The 26,225-nt window shown below is 35.9% G+C and overlaps 1 protein-coding gene across 4 annotated transcripts in view; it reads right to left on the bottom strand.

Annotated features, from left to right (window-relative positions):
• Positions 1-26,225, bottom strand: part of Immp2l (inner mitochondrial membrane peptidase subunit 2) — an 864,225-nt gene that overhangs the window by 797,684 nt on the left and 40,316 nt on the right. For 2 of the 4 annotated variants that reach the window (XM_069996185.1, XM_069996188.1), the window contains exon 3: positions 24,159-24,295. In XM_069996185.1, coding sequence (XP_069852286.1) covers positions 24,159-24,293 — 135 coding nt within the window. In that variant the 5' untranslated portion in view covers positions 24,294-24,295. Of the gene's footprint in view, positions 1-24,158; positions 24,296-24,900; positions 25,002-25,904; positions 26,069-26,225 lie in introns of those variants that run through there. The other 2 variants (XM_069996186.1, XM_069996187.1) reach the window with 2 other exon arrangements.

The raw sequence follows: 26,225 nt of genomic DNA, 5'->3' as shown, positions 1-26,225 counted from the left end.
TCAGCACCTAGCATAACCTTATTTTTTACTCTCCAGACTTGTATAGATAAAAATAAACAAAAAGCAAATAAATAAATAAATTATTGGCTATCCTTAGAGATCTCAAACATTCCTAGAGCTTCTCTCAGCCCCTTTGAATAATAATGACTAAATCTCTACCTGAGTTTCCAATTCTCTGCATGTCATTTCACCTGTATTTCTAACATGACACAACATGATTAACCTGGAACTTGTCTTCACTTCCTAGAAAATAACAACTTTTCTCCTGTATTTTCTTACATTGTATTTACTACTTTCCTAGTCAGCCAGCTTAAAAATCTGTTTTGTCTTTACTTTCAACAAGTCACCAAGCTAAAACAGCTTTTTATTTTACCATAATGTCTTTAACCAATGATATTTTTCTCGTCTCTCTACCGTCATATTTCAAGCACAATTGTATTATCAAATGACTACACTAATCAGTGTCACTTCCAACTCTAAAGTCATTATCCTGCTTAAAATCCTTGTGAGCTTTCTACTATATTTAAAGACTGTCTTCAACATAAAATCAGATGATCACATAACCTGGAGAACCATCTGGATTCCCACTGACATGATTCCTACACTTAAACAACCACAGCAGTGCCATATACTCTGATTTTTTTTTCTTTGGTATGTTTTTCTTTTTTGTGGAGCTTGAATTCAGGGCCTCACATTCTTGCTTAGCTTTTTAGCTCAAGTCTAGCACTCTACCACTTGAACCACGCCTCCACTTCCAGCCTTTTCTCCAAATTCTCTTAGAGTTGTTTGCCAGATTCTCAGCTCTCCCCTTTCTGAGTAGCTAGGATTATAGAAATGAGCTACACATAATATAAGGTGATTACAATATATATTAATCTGATAGATTCAGATTATTTTTTCACACCTGTCATAAAACCAACATTTCTGCCTGAAATGTTGCCTTTCTCTTTACCTTCCTATCATGCCTAATTCCTACTCAAAAACACAACTTGAATCCCACAAGGCAGTCTCTCAGGAATTCTTCCTGGACATTCACCTCCCTGTGTTCCTAGTCTCCATTTCAGGTGACCAACAATCTTACCTTCCCCTCAAACCTTCTGATTATTTCTATGACAGTATATTTAAATGTGCATTACAGTTACTCCTTTCTCTCTTTGTCCAAAAATCTATAAGCTATTTAAATAACAGATTTTTTTGTTGTTGTTCCTTAAAAAAATCCAAAAAGCTGGCAGTGGTGTTGGCGTGGTGATATGGTGATGATAACAAACCACATCAAATGCCCTGTGAAAATAAGAGCCCCGTACTACAAAAGTTGCCATGGAACTTGACTCTTAGATACATCTTTCCCTAGTAGAATCATTTATATTCCCATCTTTTGTCAAGGTAATTGGTAGAAACAAAAGGAAAGGCAGTGTAATCAACAGGCTTGTTAAGGAGGGAAAAAATCCCAAACCCAGCACATCTAATTTCAAGACACAGAATATTGGAACCATCAGTTAACATCTAGAAGACCTTCTCTGATTTTATAAAGGGAAGCAGCAGAGATTTCTCTTAACTATCCTCTACAAGGTTAAATTAATTATTCCCTACCTGTACTCCCATAGCAATTTACATAAACTTCAATGATAGCACTTAATAGGTATCTGCCTACAACTAGGATTCTCTCACTCCAGTGTAGGCTTCTCATGTCTTATCCATCCATTTTTGTATACTAAATCCCAAAAGACTTTCTGGAAAGTTCTATTGCTATTAGTGAAAGTTTAAGAGATTAGAGGCTCTTAAAACAATATTTACATAGCATAGCTCCTAGCAATGTTAATCATATAAACAATGTGGACATCTTTCAATGAAATGAATGACTAAGTGTGGTAAGAAAATTTTTGTCTTGTCAAGTTGAGCAATATAAACACAATAGGAATAAAGTTTGTTTCATTATTACCCATAATAAAAATAACAGCAATCACAACAGAATAACTATAGTTCATTCATGAATGATGGTAACGTGTATGAATATGAAAGAAAAATCTTTTTGGTTTGGGAAACTGTTTATGTAGTTAAAAAAAAAAAAAGTTTGGTGACTGGTAACTAACAACTGTATTTCTAGCTACTCAGGAGGCTGAGATCTAAGGATTTCTGTTCAAAGCCAGGCAAGAAATTCCCTGTCATTCTTATCTCCAAATAACCAGAAAGGCTGGAATTGGAGCTGTGGCTCAAGTGGTAGAGTGCTACCTTTGAGCAAAAAAGCTCAAGGACATCCTCCTAGCCCTGAGTTCAAAACCCCTCCCCACAAAAAAAAAGTTTATTAAACTTCAGTATGAATTACTTTAAAGTTTATCAAGCTGCTACAACCTATTACAATAAGATATTTTATTAAGAGAAGAATTTTTGAAATTTCTCAATCAAAAATTACTTTCTAGAAACTCACAAACTTCAAAATAAGATTTTTAATTTATTTTTAATTTTATTATCTTTTAGTCATACAAACAGGTTTCAATTCACCATGTCAGCTTATGAGTACAATTCATCTTAACCAAAATAAGACTTTGTATGGGAAATTAAAACATCTAAATAAAATATTGATGTTTTAGAAAAAAAGTGAATCACATTAATACTTACAAACGTTACAGCACACTTTTCCTTGTGAGAATGGCTGTATATGCTTCAGAGAATGAAAAAAGCATTTCAAATCAAAGAACTTGTTAAAAAAAAAAAAAAAAGCAAATCTAAATTCAAAGTAACAAATCTTGATAATCTGATTTGACCAGAGTCTATATTTCCTCATCATCTTGTTGATATTTAAGCATAGAGTCCCAGAAACTATAAGCAAATTAAATTACAATGTTTTAAAGAAAAAAAAATCTGAGAATCTAGGCATTTCCACCTACATTTAATAGCATGTGATTAGTGTGAGACTGCAATGCTTTTGCCAGCAGCTGAGATTTCCAGGAGTAATGGCAGAAAGATAATCACAGGAATAACTAACCAAGAAGAAAATAAGCCCAAGAGCTGCTCTCCCTTGTCTTAAAATTTTTCATTCTCACATCTACCATGCTCCTACCATAAACCAGTAAGATTAAAAATCAAACCTAAAGGGAACCAGTAGTGTAGATCACTAGTAGAGCATACGCTTAGTATGTGCAAGATCCAGGTTCAATGCCCAGCACTCCCCAAGAAGAAATAATAATAACTTGGAGAACTCTTTCAAATAGGTCTTTCTCTAAAGACAGAAACTGTTTTCAAGTCTTGGTTCCATTTCTTCACTAGTCATATAAAGTCAACTATTATAAGACACATTTCTCCCTTTATAAAATGGAGAGTCAAAAAAAGCCTCTGTGTGTGTGTGTGTGTGTGTGTGTGTGCGTGCCCACGCACACGCACATGTTCCAGTACTGGGGCTTGAACTCAAGGTCTCATCTTTTCCTTTGGCATTTTTGCTCAAGGTTGGTACTCTACCACTGGAGCTATACCTCTACTTCTGGCTTTTTATTGATTAATTGGAAATCAATGACTTTTTGCTTGGGCTGATTTTGAATCATGATCCTCAGCTCTCTGCCTCCTGTGTAGTTAGGATTGCAGGCATGAGCCACCAGCATTAAGCTGACTGACAAGATTGAGTATATCCATACTGCTAGAGGCAATCTCCACATACAATGCAATCTCCATCAAACAGAAGTAGGAAAAAAAAATCCTAAAATTCATTTGACAACAGAAAAGATCCTAAATAAGCAAACCAGTCCTAAGCAAAATGAGCAATAGTAGAGATTTCACACTGATTTCAAATTAAACTACAAAAGGAAAATAAAAGCATCATACTTCTGACCAAAAAAAAATCAGACACATACACCAATGGAGCAGAATTGAAGACACATAAATAAGCATATGTGGCTACAGTCATTTCATTCTCACCAGAGATAAGAAAAGAAAATACAATGAAAATAGCCTCTTCAGCAATCCAAAAATTCATATGGAACAATAAAAGACCCCGAATAGCAAAAACGCTCCTCAACAGAAAGAACACTGCTGGAGGAATATCAATACCAAACTTCAAACTCTACTATAAAGCCATAGTAATCAAAACAGCTTGGTATTGGCATAAGAACAGACCTCAGGACCAATGGAATAGAATTGAAAACCCAGAAATGAATACAGACCTATAGCCATCTAATCTTCGATAAGGGAGCTAAAACAATAGAATGGAAGAAAGACAACCTCTTCAGTAAATGGTGCTGGCAAAATTGGTTAACTACATGTAGAAAACTAAAGCTAGATCCTTATATATCACCCTGCACCAGAATCAACTCCAAATGGATCAAAGACCTTGAACTCAAAGCAGACACTCTGAAAACATTACAGGATGGAATAAGAGAAACCCTAGGTCTCCTTGGCTCAGGCCGAAATTTTCTGAATAGAGACCCGGAAACACAACAAATCAAAGAAAGGTTGGACAAATGGGATTGCATAAAGTTGCAGAGCCTCTGCAGGGCAAATGACATAGCTAGCAAGATCAATAGAAAGCCCACGGATTGGGAGTAGATCGTTACTAGCCATACAACGGACAAGGGTCTCATATCTAAAATATACTTGGAACTCAAAAAATTAAACCCCCCAACAACAAATCCTCAAAGAAACAACTGCCCAATAAATAAGTGGGCAAAAGACTTAAAGAGAAACTTCTCTGAAGAAGAAAGAAGGATGGCCAATAGACACATGAAGAAATGTTCAACATCCCTAGCCATAAAAGAAATGCAAATCAAAACAACATTAAGATATCACCTCACTCCAGTTAGAACGGCAAAAATCAAGAACTCTAACAACAACAGATGCTGGAGGGGATGTGGACAGAAAGGAACCTTACTTCATTGTTGGTGGGAATGTAAACTTGTTCAACCACTTTGGAAAGCAGTATGGAGGTTCCTCAAAAGACTTCACATAGAACTCCCCTATGACCCAGCAATCCCACTTTTGGGCATTTACCCAAATGTTTACAAACAAGACCACACTAAAGCTACCAGCACAACTATATTTATTGCAGCATTATTTACCATAGCTAAGATATGGAACCAACCCAGATGCCCCTCAGTAGATGAATGGATCAAGAAAATGTGGTATATACACACAATGGAATTCTTCTATGCCTCCATCAGAAAGAATGACATTGCCCCCTTTGTTAGGAAATGGAAAAACTTGGAAAAAATTATATTAAGTGAAGTAAGCCAGGCCCAAAGAAACATAGGTCCCATGGTTTCCCTTATTTGTAATATCTAGTATATGTATGAGTCAAGCGGAAAAGGTCCGATAATGTGATGTCAGGAAAATGAACCCTTAGATGTGTATTTTAATGTTTTTTTCTTTCATGCATGTGTTTCTAACGCATTTATAAGATTATCTCTTTGTTGCTTTGTATGTCCCTCCCCACAGTATAACCCCTGCTTTCACTATATTTGATGTCAGTATAACTTGTGGAGGAGATGGGGAAAAACCAGTTGATTAAGGATACAGGTGGACCTGTTGCAACAATGAGAAGTACAAGTTGTCATGTCCAAAACTAGCTTTACAACGTCGGTGCGGGGGGGGGGGGGGGGGGGGGGTGGGGGGGGGGGAAGGGGGGGAAGGAGAAGGATTGGGATTGGGGGGGAGGGGGGAGGCTGGGAAGGGATGTGAAGGGTAAACAAAGGAGGAGGCTGCAATGCTTGGTAAGAAATGTACACATTATCCTGCCCATGTAATTGTAACTCCTCTGTACAGTATGTTCACAAATAAAATTAAATTAAATTTAAAAAAAAAAGAAAATAGCCTCTTCATCAAATGGTTCTCACAACATTGGATATATACACACACATAAAGACTGAAACTAGATCACTCTCACCCTACACAAAATCCAATTCAAAATGCATCAAGAACTTACTGTAAGACCTAAAATTTGGAAATTACAATGAAAAATCACTTCAAAGTATAGGAATATAGACAGGGGCAAAAAAATAATTCTGTAGGAATCCAATAGCTTAGGATTTAAAAATGGAATTGCAGTCAAAGAAAAGACTTCTGCACATCACAGATAATAACTTCCATGAAGAAACAGCCAACAGAATGAGAGAAAATCATTGCTACCTATTTATCTTACAGGGGATCAATAACAAATAATAAAGATAAATAATCCAACCATTAAAAATGAAAAAATAATGGAAGACACAGCTCTCAGAAGACATACAAACAAATACATGAAAAAATATTTAACATCTTTAAGTTATCAGTGAAATATAAATCAATACTACATTGATATTCTATCTCATTTCATCAGAATGGTTAGAATATAGGGGATAAAAGGTAGGAAGGGAGGAACCCTTTTACTGTATTGGTGGGAATAAAAATTAGTCGAGGTACTATACATATTAGTATGAAAATTCCTCAAAATACTAAGTATAAAATTACTATATGACAGGGAAGCTATACCACTCCTGGGTACATACCTAAAGGAATTAGAATTCAATAGAACTAACCACATACCCATGAGTATAGTTGGCAATATTGACAAATAACCAAGTCATAGAATCAGCTTAGTTTCTGGCAACCAATATATGTGGTATATTTACATAAAAGAATGTGATTCAACCATAAGAAATAATAAAACCATATAATTTTCAGGAAAATGGATGGAATGGGAGATCATTATGTTAACTGACATAACCAGACTCAACAAATATTGTGTATTTTTTCTCATATGTAAAATCTAAATTGGGAAGAAAAGAAAGAAAGAAAGAAAGAAAGAAAGAAAGAAAGAAAGAAAGAAAGAAAGAAAGAAAGAAAGAAAGAAAGAAAGAAAGGAGAGAAAGAGAGAGAGAAAGAGAGAGAGAAAGAGAGAGAGAGGGAGGGAGGGAGGGAGGAAGGAAGGAAGGAAGGAAGGAAGGAAGGAAGGAAGGAAGGAAGGAAGAAAGGAAGGAAGGAAGGGAGGAAGGAAGGAAGGAAGGAAAACAGGGAAGGGAAGAGATAGGAAGGGAAGGGAAGGAAAGAGAAGGGAAAGGAAGGGAAACTATTTGGGAAGAAAGAGCCGATGAGGAGGGGGAATGAGAAAGTAGGAAAGAAGGACTAATGAATGTGCTTAATATGATCGAGGTATGTTATACATGTGTGAAATGTCAAAATGAAGCCCATTATCCTGTGCAAGTAATATATACCAATTTTTTTTGTTGTTGTGGGGCTTAAACTCAGGGCCTGGGTGCTGACTCTGAGCTCTTTTGCTCAAGGCTGGTGCTCTACCATTTGAGTCACAGCTGCAATTCAAAAAGTATGTTCAAATGTTTTTATTTTAAAGCTCTATCCAGAAAAATGAGTTTTTTTAAAAAAAACTAAAGTGACATACACATTCCATTAAAGTGCTCAAAGGAAGATATGCAAATAATAAAGCATCACAAGAAATGCATATTTTAATGTTTTTTATTGTACAGAGGGGTTACAGTTACATGAGCAAGGTAATGAGTGTCAAACATTGTTGCCTTCTCCTTTGCTTTTCCCCTACCATCCCCCTTCCCTCCTACTTTCACAACTACACTCCCTCCCAAGCCTAAATTGTAAAGTTCATTTTTTCAACATAGTGTCTTGTACATCTCCTTGTTACAATAGGTCAACCTGTATCCTTATTTTAGCATTTTGTTATTTCCCTTCCCCTCCACATCAATACAGGGCACTGACATCAAATACAGTGAAAACAGGGGTTTTCCCATGGGGGAGGAACATACAAAGAAACAAAAGAAGTACATGGTACATTATAAAAACATTAGAACAATAGCAAGAAAGAAAAAAACACTTGTGTCCCTATCTTGGGGTTCATTTCACTTAGCATCATCTTATATGGTCATATGTACATAGCTTTTAACCTTTTCTGCTTTTCTTGGATATATACTAGTTATTGCAAATAAGGAAAACCATAGGACCTATGTTTCTTTGGGCCTGGCTTACTTCACTTAATATAATTTTTTCCAAGTCTTTCCATTTCCTAACAAATGGGGCAATGCCATTCTTTCTGATGGAGGCATAGAATTCCATTATATATATACACACATATATATACACATATATATCACATTTTCTTGATCCATTCATCTACTATATAGCTAAGATATGGAAAAAATGAGTATTTTGTAAGTCCCAGCTGTGGCTGACACATGGTCCAGCTTCTGTGGGAACCCCTAAAGAGGAGCAACCACTGAAATTATAAAGTTCTCAGTGGAAATTTCTCTTTACAGATATTCAAGATCTCTACCTTGGACATGACCTTGATTAGATAGTCCTGAAAACTCTTCACTTACCAGTGCAGACACTGTCAAGGTTCCACATGAAGTCAACACATTCTGCACAAAAATAACTTAAAGGTCAATAGAAGAAGATAAAAAGGGTAAGCCTAGGTCAAGTATGTGAAATTATACTATTTTATTCATGCTTTCTTTCAGTCATTCATTCCTGAAAGTGAAGTGATATTCTAGGCTATGGATTCTTCTCCCTCTAACACACAGATATAGATCAATCATACTTTCATCAAAAGAGCTTAAGGGAGTTTTAAAACAGAACTACATTCTAATCTCATTCCATTATTTACTTGTGGCTCTTCATCTTTCTCTACTCAAAATTGGTAAGTATTGTTCTCCTTTCACTATCTCTGCATGAAATGATACACATTAAATTATTTTTAGAGACTACAACTTAATTTTTCTTTAAGAAGCAAATATTTGAAAGTATAATAACAGCATAAAGGTGGACACCTATACCATTTAACCTGTAAGAATAATGAGTTGCTAATTTTTCACTCAGTATATAATCTACTATATAAGGGCAGAATATATTTTTCAGGCACTTTCACATTTTCCCTATAAAAATAAAATCTTCACAAACTATCTGCAAGGCAATTGGCCAAACTCTATTTAATATCTGGAAAATGATTTTATTGATAGTCCTAGAAACATCCTATTGTAAAAGTTGTCTTGAGGAAGTGATCAGAAATATGCACAAAAGTATATTACACATGAACATTCTAATAAATTATTTATAATAGTAAACTTTGAGCCGACATCAATATTCTCCCCTTATATATGTAGGACCAAATTCTTTATATGTTTTGTTCACGAACACATATACACACACCTATGAGTGAAACTTTATAAATTAAGCACAGAAGAGATTAATAATATTAAAAACAAATAGTAACAACATACTGTAATAAAAGTTGTGTGAATGTAGTATCGCTCAACATATCTGACTGAACTATCCTATTGTCATTATTCCTATGGTAATAGAATTAGATAACACAATGTCCATGTGGAGTGAATTTAAAAAAAAAGGTGGGGGCTGGGAAGGTGGCTCAGTGGTAGAGCGCTTGCCTTGCATGCATGAGACCCTGGGTTCGATTCCTCAGCACCACATAAGCAGGGGAAAAAAAGCCGGAAGTGGTGCTGTGGCTCAAGTGGTAGAGTGCCAGCCTTGAGCTGAAGAGCTGAGGGGCAGCGTCCAGGCCAAGAGTTCAGGCACCACGACTGGATCCAAAATAAATAAATAAATAAAATCTTTTTTAAAAAGGTGAAATCATCATGGTATAGTGTTAGGTCACGGTAACCTTCTGGCAACAAGTCAAAAGGGGAACCATGCAACTATGATGCTGACTGCGAGTTGTACCCATAATAGGAAAATGTTAATAACTATTTTACTAATAGTAAGAGAACAATTAAACTATGATTTCACAATGGTTAATTTATAAATGACTAATCTATCTATCTATCTATTCCTATATATGTATATATATGATAACATTAAAAAATTAAAAATCAGCTGGGCACCAGTGGCTCACTCCTATAATCCTAGCTACTAAGGAGGCTAAGATCTGAGGATCATTCAAAACCAGCCTGGGCAGGAAAGTTCGTGAGACTCTTATCTCCAATAAACCACCAAAAAAAAAAATTAAAATCAAATTCATATGAACAACTCCTTAATAATAACGATGAAAACATTACACTAGAAAAAATATATTTGGATATGCCTGACAAAGAAAAAAATATTTAAAGCAAGAAAAAATGGTATGATCCAATTTATAGAAAGAAGGGAGAGAGAGAAGAAAGAAAAAGAAATGAGTGAGCATTGGTGGCTTATGACTAATCCCAGCTACCTGAGAAGTGGAGATAAAAAGATTGAGGTTTGAGGTCAGTCATAGAAAGGAATAAAAAGTTAGCAAGACATTACCAAACTGTTTTGGTAGTTCATGTCTATAATCCCAGATGCAAAGGACAGAAAGAAAGAAAACTGAATCATGCTCCCAAGAATGACTCAATTGGTAGAGTGTTGTCTAGAAAGTGTAAGGCACTAAAAAGGAAAGAAAACAGAAAAGAGGAGTGGTAGAAAAGAGGAGAAATGGTAAAGAAAGAAAAAAAAGTGCATAAGAGGAAATAAAGAATTTATAGTAATTTTAAAATGTAGCCTATAATCGTCAATAATTCTTCTGATCCTAGAAGGGAACCCTACTGAATTGTTGGTGGGAGTGTAAACTTGTTCAACCACTTTGGAAAGCAGTATGGAGGTTTCTCAAAAGACTATACATAGAGCTCCCCTATGACCCAGAAGTCCCACTTTTGGACATTTAACAGAATGATCACAAACAAGACCATACTAAAGCTACCAGCACAACTATGTTTATTGCAGTATTATTTACCATAGCTAAGATATGGAACCAACCCTCAGTAGACGAATGGGTAAAGAAAATATGGAATATATACACAATGGAATTCTATGCCTCCCCCATTTGTTAGAAAATGGAAAGCCTTGGAAAAAATTATATTAAGTAGGTCCCATGGTTGCCCTTATTTGCAATAACTAGTATATGTCTGAGACAAGGAGAAAAGGACTCAAATGTTTTTTCTTTCTTGCTATTGTTTCTAACATATTTATAAGATGATTTCTTTGTTGCTTTGTATGTCCCTTCTCCACGGTATAACACCTGTTTTCACTGTATTTGATGTTGGTATAATTTGTGGAGGGGAAGGGAAAAAACAAATTGTTTAAATAGGGATACGTGTGGACCCATTGCAACAATGAGATGTACAAGATGTTATGTCGAAAAAGGAACTTTACAACTTTGGCGCAGGAAGGGGGCGGGGGGAGATGGGAAGGGGAGACAAAGGAGGAGGCAACAATGCTTGATAAGAAATGTACTCATTACTTTGCTCATGTAATTGTAATCCCTCTGTACGATATTTTCACAATAAAAAAATTCAATGAGCCTATTCATTTATTAAATGAGTTAATAATAGTACCTTTATCATACAGTTGTAACAGACATGAATTAACAAAGTGAATACTATACTATAATAGTATTATTATATAATAACAATAAGGGAGTAATTCTGTCAAGAAGCATAGACAATGACTATTTTGTGAGCTTTTTCCTAGAATTCCTAAGTGATCACCAATCAATATAAAATGCTTTAAATAGGAACAATGAAATGAATTTGATTTCATTCTCTTATATCACATACATATATAATGTGCTTTGATTGGATTACTTGTCCCATTTCCCCCATGTTTTACAATTTTCAACATGTTTTATTATTCTATTTTTATATATGCATATAAAGCAACTCAGTCATATCCACCCCATCATCATCATCTTTCACCTTTCCTTAGTCTCTTGTTCCCACTAAACAAAATCCCCCCTTTAATATCTATCCTTTTTGTAGATTTCATAAATGAGATAAGATATGCACTATATATCAATCTGACAGAATACTTAACCTGATCTTTAGAAGATCTATTTTCCAGCCAATGACAGTTCATTCTCTCCATGGCTGAGTTATATTCCATTGTGTATATATACCACAGGTATATATTTTGACCAGAGTCACTATAAACATAGTATATAAACTATAGTATATAAACTATATAGTATATAGTATATAAACTATAAACATAGTATATGAAGCTGTCTCTATTTTATGCTGACAAATTATTTTCTATATATGCCCAGGAATGGTATAGAAGGATTGAATTCAAGTTTTAAATTTGGTTATTCTGAGGAATCTCCAAACTTATTTCCTAGTGGTTGCATTGATTATATTTCTATCAACAGTGCTGAAAAGTTCCTTTAAAAAAAATATTTAAATATCTGTAAGTAGTTGTTCAAAGAAAGTGCCATTTAACAGAGTACCTTTAAAAAATGTTTAAATAGCTGTAAGTAGTTGTACAAAGGAAGTGGCATTTAACAAAGCAGTTTATGAATATAATACATCTTGATCAATGTCAGTCACCTCTTCCATCATTTTCACCCATCCTTCTACTACCTGACCCTTCCCTCATTCTTCTTAATTTTGTAGAATACACATTGAATTCTTGACTGAATGCTCCTTCACCTTCTCTGTTTCATTTGTCTATCCCTCTCCCCATAACCCTACCCCACCTCATTCAAGTAGCCACGTTTCCTTGTATTCATTTTGTTGAACATTGCCTTTATAAGAAATTATACTATATGAGTTTTCCTTTGAATCTCCCATATTTCAGTGAGTACATTTTATACACTTGTATACCACTTAATAATTTACTTATTAGTGTATAAGCTAAATCTAGTTTCTATATATGAGGGAAAATATACAACCTTTGTCTCTCTATACCTGACTTAATCCACTTAACATAATTTTTACAGGTCTTTCCAGTTCTTTACAAATAATACAGAATTATTCTTTCTGACAGATGAGTAAAATTTCTTTATGCATATATATCACATTTTCTTGATCCATTCATTCTTTGAGCAGCATTGCCTACTGTAGCTTCCTTTTTCCCAGTATTCTTTGACAACATTTGTTGCTGTTTATTTTCCTGATGATAGCCATTATAACTAGCATCATTTTGATTTGTATTTCTTTTTTGAATACAGGTATTGAACAGTTTTCATGTACTTATTATGTATTTGTTTCGTAAACACCTGTCTATTCATTTTCCTATTTTGTACTATTTGTAAAACTATTATTTTATATTATTATTTGTTAATTCAGTATTTGGGTATTAATTCTTTGATTAATAAGTGGGATGGTTTTTTTCTATTCTGTATTCTGGTAATTATTTTCTAAAATATGCAAAAGTTTTTCATTATGCTGCAATCCCATTTGTCAATTCTTTCTATTATTTCCTATCCAGAAGATAATTTGCCTATGCCTGTATCTTCAAGTGTTTTTTTTTTCTGTTTTCCTATAATAGTTTCAAAGTTTTGGTCTTACACTAAGATCTTTATTCCATTTTAAACTGATTCTTGTGCAGAGTGAGAGATAGGGATCTGTTGTTAATCTTCTATATGTGGATATCTACTGTTCCCAATACTTTATTGAAGACTGTCTTTTCTCCATCATATGGTTTTTGCACCTTTGTCAAAAAATAATATGACTGTAGCTGTATGTATTTATATGTCCTGTGTTGTATTCCATTAGTCTATATGTCTGTTTTGTGCCAGTACCATGCTACATTTATTACTTTGTCTCCACAGCACTATTTGAAATCCAGTATTGGAATAGCTCTAGTAAACAGTGAGTTGGCTTTTAAGTGGAAAAGCAAATGATTTTTTATTCTTTTATAACAAATATTTTAAAATATTATTTTCCTTTCTAGCAACTTGTTTCTTATTTGTGCATCATCTTGACTCAGATCACTGCAACTAAATTGCAAGATTAAAATCTACAAACTTTCTGACTCATTCCAATGATTAAATGGCTTTAAAACACTAGTACTAAATACGTGCATGATGTTTCCAAGGTAATAAAACAGATTTTGAAATTAATCATGTTAAGAAATAAATCATATGTAACTGATGAAAAATAAACCTTGTATAGATAATTTTACATATTAACAAGTAGACATAACTGCTAGAGGTAATACAAACCAGCTACCTGGGAAGGCTTTCTCTTTCATTAACAATACTTCTCACACAGAAGAAGCCATTTTTTCTATCAAAAGCCCATAATCTAAAAAGTAAATGTTCATAGTAGGGTGTGGAGCAAGTGAAAGGAAGTGTTTCAACAAATAGCAATGTTTGTAAGAAGGCTGCCAGGGTGATTTTCTCAAAAGAAAACTACTCACAAAGTCCAAATTTACCAACAGATACAGTGATGAGCAATCTAGTCACATGAATCAGATAGTATCTGTGATCCAATCTGCAGAGGTAATACAATATGTTTTATATCCTCCATTATTGAACTTGATGCTGCAACATACTGTTTTAAGATCATTATTCTAGCCAGGCACCGGTGGCTCACACTTGTAATCCTAGCTACTCAGGACGCTGAGATCTGAGACTGACAGTTCGAAGCTAGCTTAGGCAGGAAAGTCTGTGAGACTCTTAACAATTAATGACCAGAAAACTGGAAGTGGTAGTGTGGCTCAAGTGGTAGAGTGTTCGCCTTGAGCTGAAGAGCTCAGGGACAGCACTGAGGCTCAGAGTTCAAGCCCCATGGCTGACAAAAAAAAAAAAATCCTTATTCTAACAGCAATAAACATTTTGGTCTATGGTCCTCCCAAATTACATAAATCAAATTTATTAGAACTGTGGGATTCAGATGTGTAGAAAAACAAACTATTCAAAGGAATTGCTAAGTATTATATCAGATAGTTCATAAATTACTCATCTAATTGCTATAAAACAAACTACTCCAAATCTTAAAACAAAAAAAAATCATTTATTAGCTCATGATTCTACAATTTCATCTATGCTTAGCTAAGAAGATGACATTCTAGCTGGAATGACTCAAGCACCTTGCATTCATAAAGGCAGCTATGTTCCAAGAGGACAAGCTCCAATGTGTAAGCATCTAACAAGCCCCTGCTTTCATATCTATTGATATTCAACCAGCTACAGAGAATGGAAAAAGGTAAGACATAGTTCTTCACAAAATCCAGGAGCAAACAGTTAAGGGTCTTCTACCTCAGGAATATTCTTCATTTGGTGCCTTTTCTATACCTTGGAATTGTTCTCTACTTTTGTTCATGACTCTTGGCTCTGCCTATAGGCTTTGGGCTATTGTTGTACTGAAATAACTCAGCCTCATGCTTGTTAGACAGGCACTCTATTCTACCATTTAAGCTACACCTCCAGCCCAAGACCAGATCGCTTTTAAATAGAAATGTTTCTCTTCACAATAATTTAGGAAACCAAAGACTTTTTCTTTTTTATTTGTTTCTAATTTTTATTTCTTAGCTTCCAGGGCAAAGAATTTTTTTCATTAATGCCATCAATATAGATTTTAAAATTCCTATGTTCACATACTACTATTACTTTTCTTTTACAGTTCTCTAAAAAAATTGAACTCACACATTGTTCTCTCATTGATAGCTTTCTACACTTCTATTGTCTTTCCAGCCATTCTTTTATGTTTTGTTTTGGTTTTTTTTGTTTTGTTTTTTTTTGGGGGGGGGTCCGGTCGTGGGGCCTGAACTCTGGGCCTGGGCGCTGTCCCTCAGCTCTTCAGCTCAAGGCTAGCACTCTACCACTTGAGCCACAGTGCCACTTCCGGCTTTTTTCTTTTTGCTTATGTGGTGCTGGGGAATCGAACCCAGGGCCTCAGGCATGCAAGGCAAGCACTCTACCACTGAGCCACCTTCCCAGCCCTCCAGCCATTCTTAATCTTTCTAAAAATATGAAATGCCTGAACCCCCATAAAACTACAGTAAAGGTGATGTACAAAGATGTTACAGTTACATAAGTCAAGTAATGAGCACATTTCTTTTTGAACAGGGTCACCTCTTCCCTTGTTTACTCCCAGTATTTTTTCCTCCCAACCCTTCTCCCCCACAAGTTGTATAGTTGATTTCGAACATAGTGTCTAGTGAGTATCACTGCTGAATTAGTTCACCCTTTTTCCCACCATTTCTGTGCCAAAGACCTTTAAAAAAAACTGAGCAACCCTTTACAAACTAATTTGAGTCCCCTAGAACTTTTAGACTTCTCATTAATCTAATTGGGGTTCATTCTACTGTCACCTAGACCAGCACTCATGAGCGTGCGTGCGCACCCACACGCGCACACACACACACACACACACACACACTACAAACACACACACACACACACACACACACACACACACACACACACACACACACACACACACACACACACACACACACACACACACACACACACACACTACAAACATGTATTTCCAAAGGAGATCTTTACTGCAAATGTGTCAAAGGCTGCTGTGGCACAAAATCCTTAAGAGTCTCACAGTTTCACTTATCTGGAAGAACTTATTAAATACCACTTCAAATCTTTTTGATATCTTAGTAAAAAGTCTTTGCTCTAAGCCATTTCCTACTCTGAGAATCTTCCCTCATAAACATTGGAAATGAAAATTAGTTATATTTTCTACACCAGAAAATATTGGACATCTTATGTTTCTTCTCATTTCTGCCTTAAGTTCATCTTCTTTCTATCAACTTATATAAAGTTATAAGAAGACAATTGAAAAAAAAGGCAACTCTCACTTTCAATACTCTGCCTAGAAATCTCCCTCCTCAGTGCAATTCCAAAGTTTACTATGTATATATTCTATTTCCAAATTCCTGCAGATGATGGGAAGTTGTCTCAACACAAGTCACCACCATTTTGTCTTGAGCAACAGCTCCCTTACCACCTTTATTATTTCTATTAGCAGATACCTGTCATTTGTCCAGACTCTACAACAACCCTCTCATCATTTCTTCAGCCTCCCAAAAACCAGCTGGTCCCAAAACTAACATTATATTTTAGGTTTTCACTATGATACAGCCCCACTATTTTTTTCTTCAATCATCAATCACTCCAAATCTGTCTTATGGATCCATATGCAGAAAACTAAAAGTGGATCCTTGTTTGTCACCGGGCACTAATATCAACTCAAAGTTGTCCAAGACCTCAACATCAGACCTGAAACTTTGAAATTACTGAAAGAGACAATAGGAGAAACACTAGAACTTATAGGCACAGGAAGAAACTTTTAGAAAAGAATCCCCCCAGGGGCAAAACAGATAGGAGAGAAACTTCACAAATGGAATTACATCAAAATAAAAACTTTCTGCACACCAAAGGACATAGTTACTAAACTAAAAAGACAGCTATTAGACTGGGAGAAGACCATTACCAGGACCACATACAACAAAGGACTAATATCCAAAATATAGAAGGAGCTCAAGAAATTATGTGGTGCCGAGGAATCAAACAAAGGGCCTCGTGCATGTAAGGCAAGCACTCTGCCACTGAGCCACCTTTCCAATCCTACATAAATATTTCAAAGTACTAAGGATATGATTTTAAGTTCCTAGGTCTTAAAATGTTGCTCATAAATCTTAATTAAGACATACCCTCCTCCCAGTAATGGTGATAAAAACAGCCCCAAGGAATACATTGACTGAAAAGGGAATTTCTTACACAAAGAAGAAATGGCCTCCTTATACCTCATACTGAACATATTGCTTGAAGCCCTGTGGCAAGCCCACGTGTAAAATTATAGAATCAAAAGCTAACATGTTCCACTTCCCTAGTTATAGCTCAATTTGAGCTCCTTCAACCTTTCAAGCCTCCCTCCAGCAACAAAGTAACATTTTAAACTACAGGTCATGACCAATGAGTGAGTCATAGAATCAATTTATCGGGTTGTAACCAGAACTGAAAATATCAGAGGGCATTACATATAATGATGATAATTATGGCTTAGGTTGTTGTTATATGAAACTTTTGTTTCAGTTGTGCATATGTGTGTATAATGCAAAACTGTATTAGTTATTATGAGTCATAAGAGGGTTGAAATGTCTGCCATAAAAAAAATTGATGGGTTCATCAAGAAGATAAAAAGTTTTCAGGAGAATAGTGCAGAAACGCCCTCAATGTCTAAGAAAAAATTTAACAATGATAGTTCTATTTTATATCTCTGCAAAGTTTAATTATTCAGGTACTTCAATGCTTCAAAGAACAAATTTAATATGCATTTATTCAGCATCTCTGTGAATGGGTAGATGAGAGGAATATGATCCCTTTCTTTTAAAAAGCTAACAAAGTAGGTTTAGCATTAATCTATGAAATACCTAGAGGATAAGAGAAAAGACTGTACAATCATAAGTTAAACTTACAATACTGTAGGATTTCAGATATGTGAATGACAGAATTAAGAAAAGCTATAAAAAAAAGAAGATAGAACTTATGGATAGCCTTAAAGGGAACACAGATACGATAAAACAGAAGAGCAGATTTAGCAATGAGTCTTGTTATACAGTCAAAATAGCCTAAGTGACTGTGAAAAGAATCCCAAACGCTCCATGGCATACACGAGTGTACTGACTCCACACAGTCATTCAGAAAACCAGGTTCTTTTGATCTTATGCATCTAAGATGCCCTGGGCATCTTAGCCTCTGCTGCACTGTGGATACACAAAGAAGTCCCCATTTTACAAGAGCATCATTTGGAATTTCTCTATTTTATGGTGGCATGAAAGCTATAAGCACTAAGGAGAAAACTTAGAACCTTGAATTTTGATCTTTTCCCATGCTAGATAATATATATTATAATACTCTCTAGATATGGGCCTCAGCACTGAGCCATAGCTCCAAGTCAGTCTGGTATAACCAATACAGCAATATATCATGATGTTTTTGACATCTTCAGAAGCATACCTATGGTATGTAAACAAATCAGTCCTAAGCCATGCCCTGTCCTTCTGGCATTATAGTTCAAGAACCAAGATTCCCCATGCACAAGGCCAGCTACTAGGCAATTAGTGACCACACCTCAAAAACTATTCAAACTTGTCTATTTAACTCAGGAGGCTGAGATCTAGAAGATAACAGTTCAATGCCAGTCTAGGCAGTAAAGGTTCTCAAGATTCTGTCTCTAAAATAACCAGTAAAAAGCTTGTCTAAAGGCATAGCTCAAATGGTAAAGCACCATCTTAGCAAGTATTAGGCCCCTAGTTCAAATCCTAGTACTGCCAAAGGAAGGAAAAGAGGGAAAGAGGGAGGGAAGGAGGAAGAGAGAGAAGCAAAGCCAGGCGCAGCTAGCTCATGCCTGTAATCCTGCTCAGGAGGCTGAGATGTGAGGGTCGTGGTTCAAAGCCAGCCCAGGCAGGAAAGTCCATGAGACTCTTATCTCCAATTAACTACCAGAAAACCAGAAATGGTGCTGTGGCTCAAGTGGTAGAGCATTGGCCTTGAGCTGAAGAGCTCAGGGACAGTACCCAGACCCAGAGATCAAGCCCCACTACTGACATAAAAAGAAAAAACAAGAAAAAGAAAGAGAGAGAGAGAAGCAAGGAAGAGAGGGAGGGAGCTAGAGAGGGGAGAAGGAATTATTCAAATGAGCCAGTTCTAAACTGTTCACCGGGCTCTGCCTTGCCTTTCCAAAGTCACTTTCTGGGTGGGGGTGGGGAGCATTCTCAAGGCTAAAACATGTAGTTTGGTATCATTTTTAAAATAAGCATAAATGTGCCATTCTATTGCTACTATAATCCTAGAAAGCCTGCATGGAAATATTAAATGTGAAAGAGGCATGATATATGCAAACTACTGTCAAATAAACCATAGGAAATGTTTACATGTATATATTCATACATATATGTGTGTATGTATGCATACATCTGTATATATACATATGTGTATATATACACATATAGAGATAAAGACACAGAAGGAGAGGGAATGAGGGAGGGAGGAAAGGAGGTAAATCCACAAAGAGAAGAGCTGAGCGAAAATAAATGTGGCAAAATGTTGAGCACTGATATATCTGGGTAGAAAACTCAGGGAGTTCTCTACACTACTTATAACTTTTGTGTAAATCTAAAATTACTTCAAATTATTTCATTTTTTTAATTTACTTCTTCACTTGACTCCTTTATTTTATGGGGATGGAACCTTGCTGTGTAGTCCAGACTAGCCTCAAAATCATGATCCTCCTTCCTAATTTAGCCTCCTTAGTGTTGGGATTACAAGTCTGTTACCAGCATGCTCAGCCTGGTGACATTTTTAAAAGCTGTAATAAACCCAGTATTTAAATAACAGATATAACCCTAGCTATATGAAACAGAAGTATATAGTTACTCTCATGGGAAGTAAGGGAAAAATCCATGAAGGAACATTATAAAGTTATTACTCACCAACTGTTTCAGAATAGCATATGTTTGCTGCTATAAGTACAAACTAATCTATCTGAATAATCTGTTAATAATAGGTTATGAAACTACATAAAGCCTCTAACATCCTAAGGGGTAAACTCCTCAAGTGAGATTTCAGCACCAAAGGTAATTTGGAAGGAAAGCACACAAGTAAACCCATATGGCATTAAATCCTGGCTTCCTTCAAAGTTGGCCTCAGCTGACTAAAGAGAGCCAGAACATGGAAGAGTCAGCACAGAAGGTGATGTGTGCCAGGTACTTCCCAGCATCTAGGAAGTGCAAATTCAGCAGGTAATATAAAACTCCCTAACTGGACCTTAAATGCTAGTGTATAAATCACAAAATACCTCGTTCCTTGAGAGTCTGTATGAAGCTTCTAAGAATGTCGAAATAACAATTACAATCAACAATGAGGAGGGTGTATTATGTAGTCTACTGTATGTTTAAATATTTAAAAATAGAAAGAGGCTGAAAAACGAAAAGAGCCTCTTTGTTTACATTTTTGACAGAACTTTTAATTTTAAACTCAGCAGGAAGCAAGGTAATGGCTGCAGAGAGTTAGTTGGGAGTCTAAGAGGTTTATTACAAACCAGTTTCTGTAGTCTCATACATAGGTAGCTGAGTGTCAAGACAATTTCAAACCAATGAATATATTGTTCATGAACAAACACCTCAAATGCAGAATAAATTCTATTCTCCCTCATATTCCCTAATTTTTTTTAGATCTATGCTGCATAAATATATCAGAAGTCTGAGTTACAGAGATAGTATAGTACGGTGATGTTTTCAAGTATTTTCCCCCTGGCTGTGCAAAATCGCAAATGGGAAATGGTAGACTACATAAAAAATACAAAGCAATTACAATAATAATAAGATAATGGTACTTAAAATTATTCCTTTCACTTGCTTTATAAAATTTTAAATCTCAATTTTAAATGCAGGAAGCATACACCTTCTATCAGAACCAGTGACCCTGCTGCAGGCATTCTCACTCAAAAAAAAATCTAAAACTTTGGTGTGAGGTCATTAAACTATTCCTAGGGCACCCTTTTACTCTAAAAGCCTCTGTAAGCTATTGAAGTTCTAATTTGAATAATTGCATTCCACCTACATAAATTCCCTCTGTAGTTTCAACTGTATGCAATATCAGTCTTCATTTCCTGAATTAAATTAATGCCGTGTAATATGGTGCTTCTATTTTTTTTTTTTTAAAAAGTGCATCTACTTTCGTAGGTAACCTTTCAACAACCAGTAGAAATGATTCATGTGCACCAGAGGGGAATAGGTCAATATGAATAATCATTAACCAGCAATTTGTGCCAGTATTCATTGTGTGCCGAGCATTGCAAAGGGGAGAGCTCATCCAGTAAAATGGCTGTACCTATACAGCTTTATGCAAAAAGAAAACGGTTCATAGACTGACTTCTATTTTCCATTGAATTAATCATTCTATCATTAAAACTTTTAGCTTCATGTCTGACTTACCTTCAACTACCTGAGACTCCCAATGTTTGATCATCCCGTTCTTCTACTTAGATACTTAATGAGTTGTAAATTAGTACAGGAAAATATAATAACTTAAGCAAAGAACTGCTGTGTGTGTGTGTGTGTGTGTGTGTGTGTGTGTGTGTGTGTGTGTGTGTGTGTGTGTGTGTGTGTGTGTGTGTGTGTGTGTGTGTGTGTGTGTGTGTGTGTGTGTGTGTGTGTGTGTGTGTGTGTGTGTGTGTGTGTGTGTGTGTGTGTGTGTGTGTACTAAGTGAAGAGCCTTTGGAACCTGGCTCAACTGGGAAAATTTAAAGACAAGAATTTACTCCAATATTCAAAAATTCAACACAATCCTATGGTCTACACTTGTGCAGTTCATCAAAGCTATACATCACCATGATGTTTTCAAATATACTAAAATGTTATTACTCTTCAAATTTTATTTCATCATTCTGCTTTTAAATAATTTCACATATAACATTACCTACTGAAATCATAAATGAAATAATCTGTTATACTTGCAGTTGGTGTCAAATTCAGAAAACATAGACCTAACATAACAAATGTACACTTTCCTTTCTTTTCTGAATATCCTATTCCATGAATAAAAGTACGCTTTTGTTAGGGAAATATCACCAGTACTTCACCCCCAATTTTCACAGAACAGTGCAGTTAAAATAGATGCCCTCATTTTCTCACTGATCAATCAACCTAGAACAGAGGTAAGGCCTGTACCTGTTGAAAGCTAAACCAATCATAGTACCTAAGCCTGATAGCCAAAGTTGATCTGTCTATTGGTAAAGATAAGAGGATATAATCAAAGTTGAAACCATCAGTCTTCCAACGTAGAAAAAAAAACTATTAGTGACAAGAAATGTAAGTGCTCACACCCTTAATTCATAACCTGTTACCCACCAAAAGTCTCTCTCCTCTTTTGTCAACAACGTGTGGAAAGTGAATTCCCTTTAGTTCCTAATCACTAGAGGAGAAAATCCCAAGAGGGGAATGACACATTATGTCTCTAGGGGCCAAATGATTGTTTCTGCATTCTGCTGATCTGATCTTATATGGGAAAATTTCCTGAAACAATGAGGAATCAATTTCTTTCAAATACCATTTTGTTACCATAAATAACAACAACAACAAAAAGAAATATTAGACCTCAGACTATTCCAACTAACTAATAAAATGTCTCTTCTTTTCTCTGTCAGTGATTAGCCCAAATTTGCCTTTGTCACTTCTCTTGGATTTTTCAAACTGAAATCAAAAAGCAAAAGAAGTGATCTCTCTCAGGTTATGATGACACTGTGCGTCTTAAGGCATGGAAGTTGTCAGCATGCATGTGCCCTACCATGCACAGAAAGCTGATCTGAAAGATCTTAGCCAAGATGCAGACTCAAGCACAACTTAGAAACAGAGAGAAGACTGTACATTCTGGCAGTAGTTAAGTCCTGGTTCCAGATGTCTCTGACAACTGCCATAGCCTGCCTTCCTTGGGGAACATAGTAAGCCTTTCAATAAAACCCTTTTTATACCCAAGTAAATTCAACCTATTTTCCTATAATCAGTATCCAAGGGAATTCTATGTAATATACCAGACAAATATCGGAGAAATAAATGTTACTTCTTAGGAATAAGGGGTCTAGGAATAATGCAAAAAAATCTAATGCAGGGCTGGGATGTAACTCAGTGGCAAAGCGCTTGCCTAGCAAGTGCAATGTCCTGGGTTCGATTCCTAGCACCAAAAAAGAAAAAGACAAAAAAAAAATACAGTTAAAAAAAAAAAAAAAAAAACCTTTAAAAACAAAGGAGGAGGCAACAATGCTTGATAAGAAATGTACTCATTACCTTGTTCTTATGATTGTAACCTCTCCATACAGTATTTTCACAATAAAAACATTTTTAAAAAATCTAAGCATGTGCAGATTCAAAGCAGAAAAAAAAAAGCTTGGCATCCCTGACTCCATTTGACATCTGTCTCTTTTACTAATAATCTCTCTCCCTTCAATCACTTTGGTTCCCAGAAAGGACAAGACAAATCGATAACATCTGATCCTAAAAGGATTTCTTTACAGAAGATGGTATCATTTAGAAAATTTACTTAGTCCTCTACAATTCTTAAGAAAAAAAAATCAAACTACAAACTCAGAAAACTGTTTGACAGTTATTGCTATTCATCTCTCTTCCAATTATAATAGCACAATATTTAAGGCCTTATAAAGAAATGTAGGATTGGGCATAATGGAGCATGCCTGTTAATCCTAGCACTCAGGAGTTACAAGCAAGAATATACAATGCTTGCAGTCAGCCTGGTAATAGCAATGTGAAGTCCAGTATCAGTTACATTGTAAAACTTTGTCGGAAGAGAGGGTAGAAGGGAATGAATTTAGTAAAGTGAAATTTTAGTTTAAAGCCTTTTAAAACCTCTCCATTCCCAGCATACAAATAATGAGCACTCATTTCAAGTGCTTGAGAAGCAATACAGCATGTGCTTTAAAGAAAAAGATGAAATTCATTTTCACCTGCATAGATGCTCCTTCCACTCTTGCCACACAGGCAACCCGATCCAAGAAAGTCACTGCCACCGGCACTGCCACAAAGAAGCCTTTATAAAAGGCCTTGAAGTATCTCTTCACCCAGCCTTGTGCCTGTGCCATACCTAGATACACAAAGACAAGAAGTAGAAATTAGTCTCAAGAAAGGAGAGAACTACATACAACCTAAGAAAAGTAAGAGTGGGATAGTCTGCAGCTCAGTGATAGAAGTGGTTAGCATACACAAGGCCCTGATTTGATCCCCAGGACCAAAATAATACATACATACATACATACATACATACATACATACATACATAACAGCAACCAATATATTTCACACTAATCCCTGTAACCATTAGAATACCATTTTACTTATACTCCCAAAGGGAAAAAGATTAGTTCACATTAACTCTTTTTAGTAGCTCAAGTCCACCAAGCAACTTAAGTAGAAAATCCATCAATTTATCAATACACATTCCAAAAGCAAATCTTTTCCTATTGCTTACAATTATGGTAGAGCTGCAGAGCCTCACAGCTCTAAGAGAAATTTTGGTAGGGCATGTGCCTACCTGGATGAAAACTATCCCAGCCCTTTTACAGTGTGCCCATGTGACTGGGTCTGATCAATGAAATACAAGCAGAACAACCTACTTCTACTTTGTGCCCTCACAAACACTCCACTTCTCTATTTTATTACTATAAAATAACAATGTGATGGTCTTATTACCTCTGCCCACCAGTCAAGTTTTCTTTTATCCATTCCCCTACTGTTCCCCCTTGCTTCCTTTTCCTGAACATTAATTCAAGAACCCCTACATGATCAGTATATGCCCTAAGAATGTCTGGTTTATGACACGCTGTGAAGATGATGTTCTGCTGGTTTGATTATTGGTTGCTCCTCTAGTTCCATTACCACTCCATTTATAGTATGTCTCCCTCCCCCACCAGCACCATGACAATACCAGGAACTGGCTAAGCAAGGTAAAGTAGAAGAGGGAGGGGAAGCAGAATTCTTGGGAGATGTAGTAGTATCTTCCTTGAAAAGTCATACATAGTCCATTCACTTATTAATCTGCCTGATCTTCATTTCTTTCCTCTACTAAAAAAAGGGTGATTGATCTGAGAGTCTAACTTCTACTTTCTACCATTCACAGGCCACTGAATGAAGTCTTCTCTCTTCTGGTGTGGTTACTTGGCTCTGCATCTAATGGTTAACAAATCATGATTTGGCTTGGAAAAACTGAGTAACAGTAGGAGCAGCCATTTCAAGCTTTAAGATTAAATGTTCATTAAAGACATTAAAGCAACAAATGAGGAGAATCCTAGTTCCACACACTATGGGTCACCTGACTATCCTGTATGGGCTGCTCTCACACTGGTACTTCTGCTATTACCTGTGAAAGCCAGAAAACTAGTTTGATGGCACTTACTTCTTTGTCTGAACCAATCACAGGTGTGAAAATTTGATTTAGTCAGCTAATTTTTATAGAATTACATTTTAAAGTGGGAAAATACAAATTTGGCTCTGGCCTGATTTTACACTTCTCTCAGATTAATCATGGTGTGCGGAGGACTTTCTCAGATTTCTCATAGGTATATCCCCAGCACTCTCAGTCTCTAGTAGGACAACCCTGCTATGATTGTGCAGACAGAAAAGAACAACACACATCTTGTTACTTTTTTAATGGATGAGAGAGAAGGTCATGCCTAAGGTGTAACTGGTTTCTATACCTTTTTCAGGATCACTGAATAAAGGAAGCCCCTTGCATTGTCTTGACAATGTAAATACATGTACAGTCTATATCCTTCTTAGAGAAGACGGTAGGACGTGATGGTGCTGTGACAAGAACTGCTGTGTCTTCTTTCAGACTAATAGTATAGTATCCAAATTGGTCCTAATTAAGACAAAAATGAAATGTATGATGGAGCAGGAAAGGAAGCTATTGCATGAAAATTCAATACATATATCTCCATTCTGTAACCCTGTAACCATTTGACTATTCTTCAAACTTTCTAGGAATCAAGAGATACCTTAACTATCTTTTTTTTTTT

The sequence above is a fragment of the Dipodomys merriami genome, unplaced genomic scaffold (assembly GCF_024711535.1).
Source record: "Dipodomys merriami isolate MVZ:Mamm:240054 unplaced genomic scaffold, mDipMer1.0.p SCAF_5, whole genome shotgun sequence".
In the NCBI taxonomy this organism is placed as follows: Eukaryota; Metazoa; Chordata; class Mammalia; order Rodentia; family Heteromyidae; genus Dipodomys; species Dipodomys merriami.
Note: the sequence above shows the minus strand (reverse complement) of the source record. Positions and strands in the feature narration are given on the sequence as shown.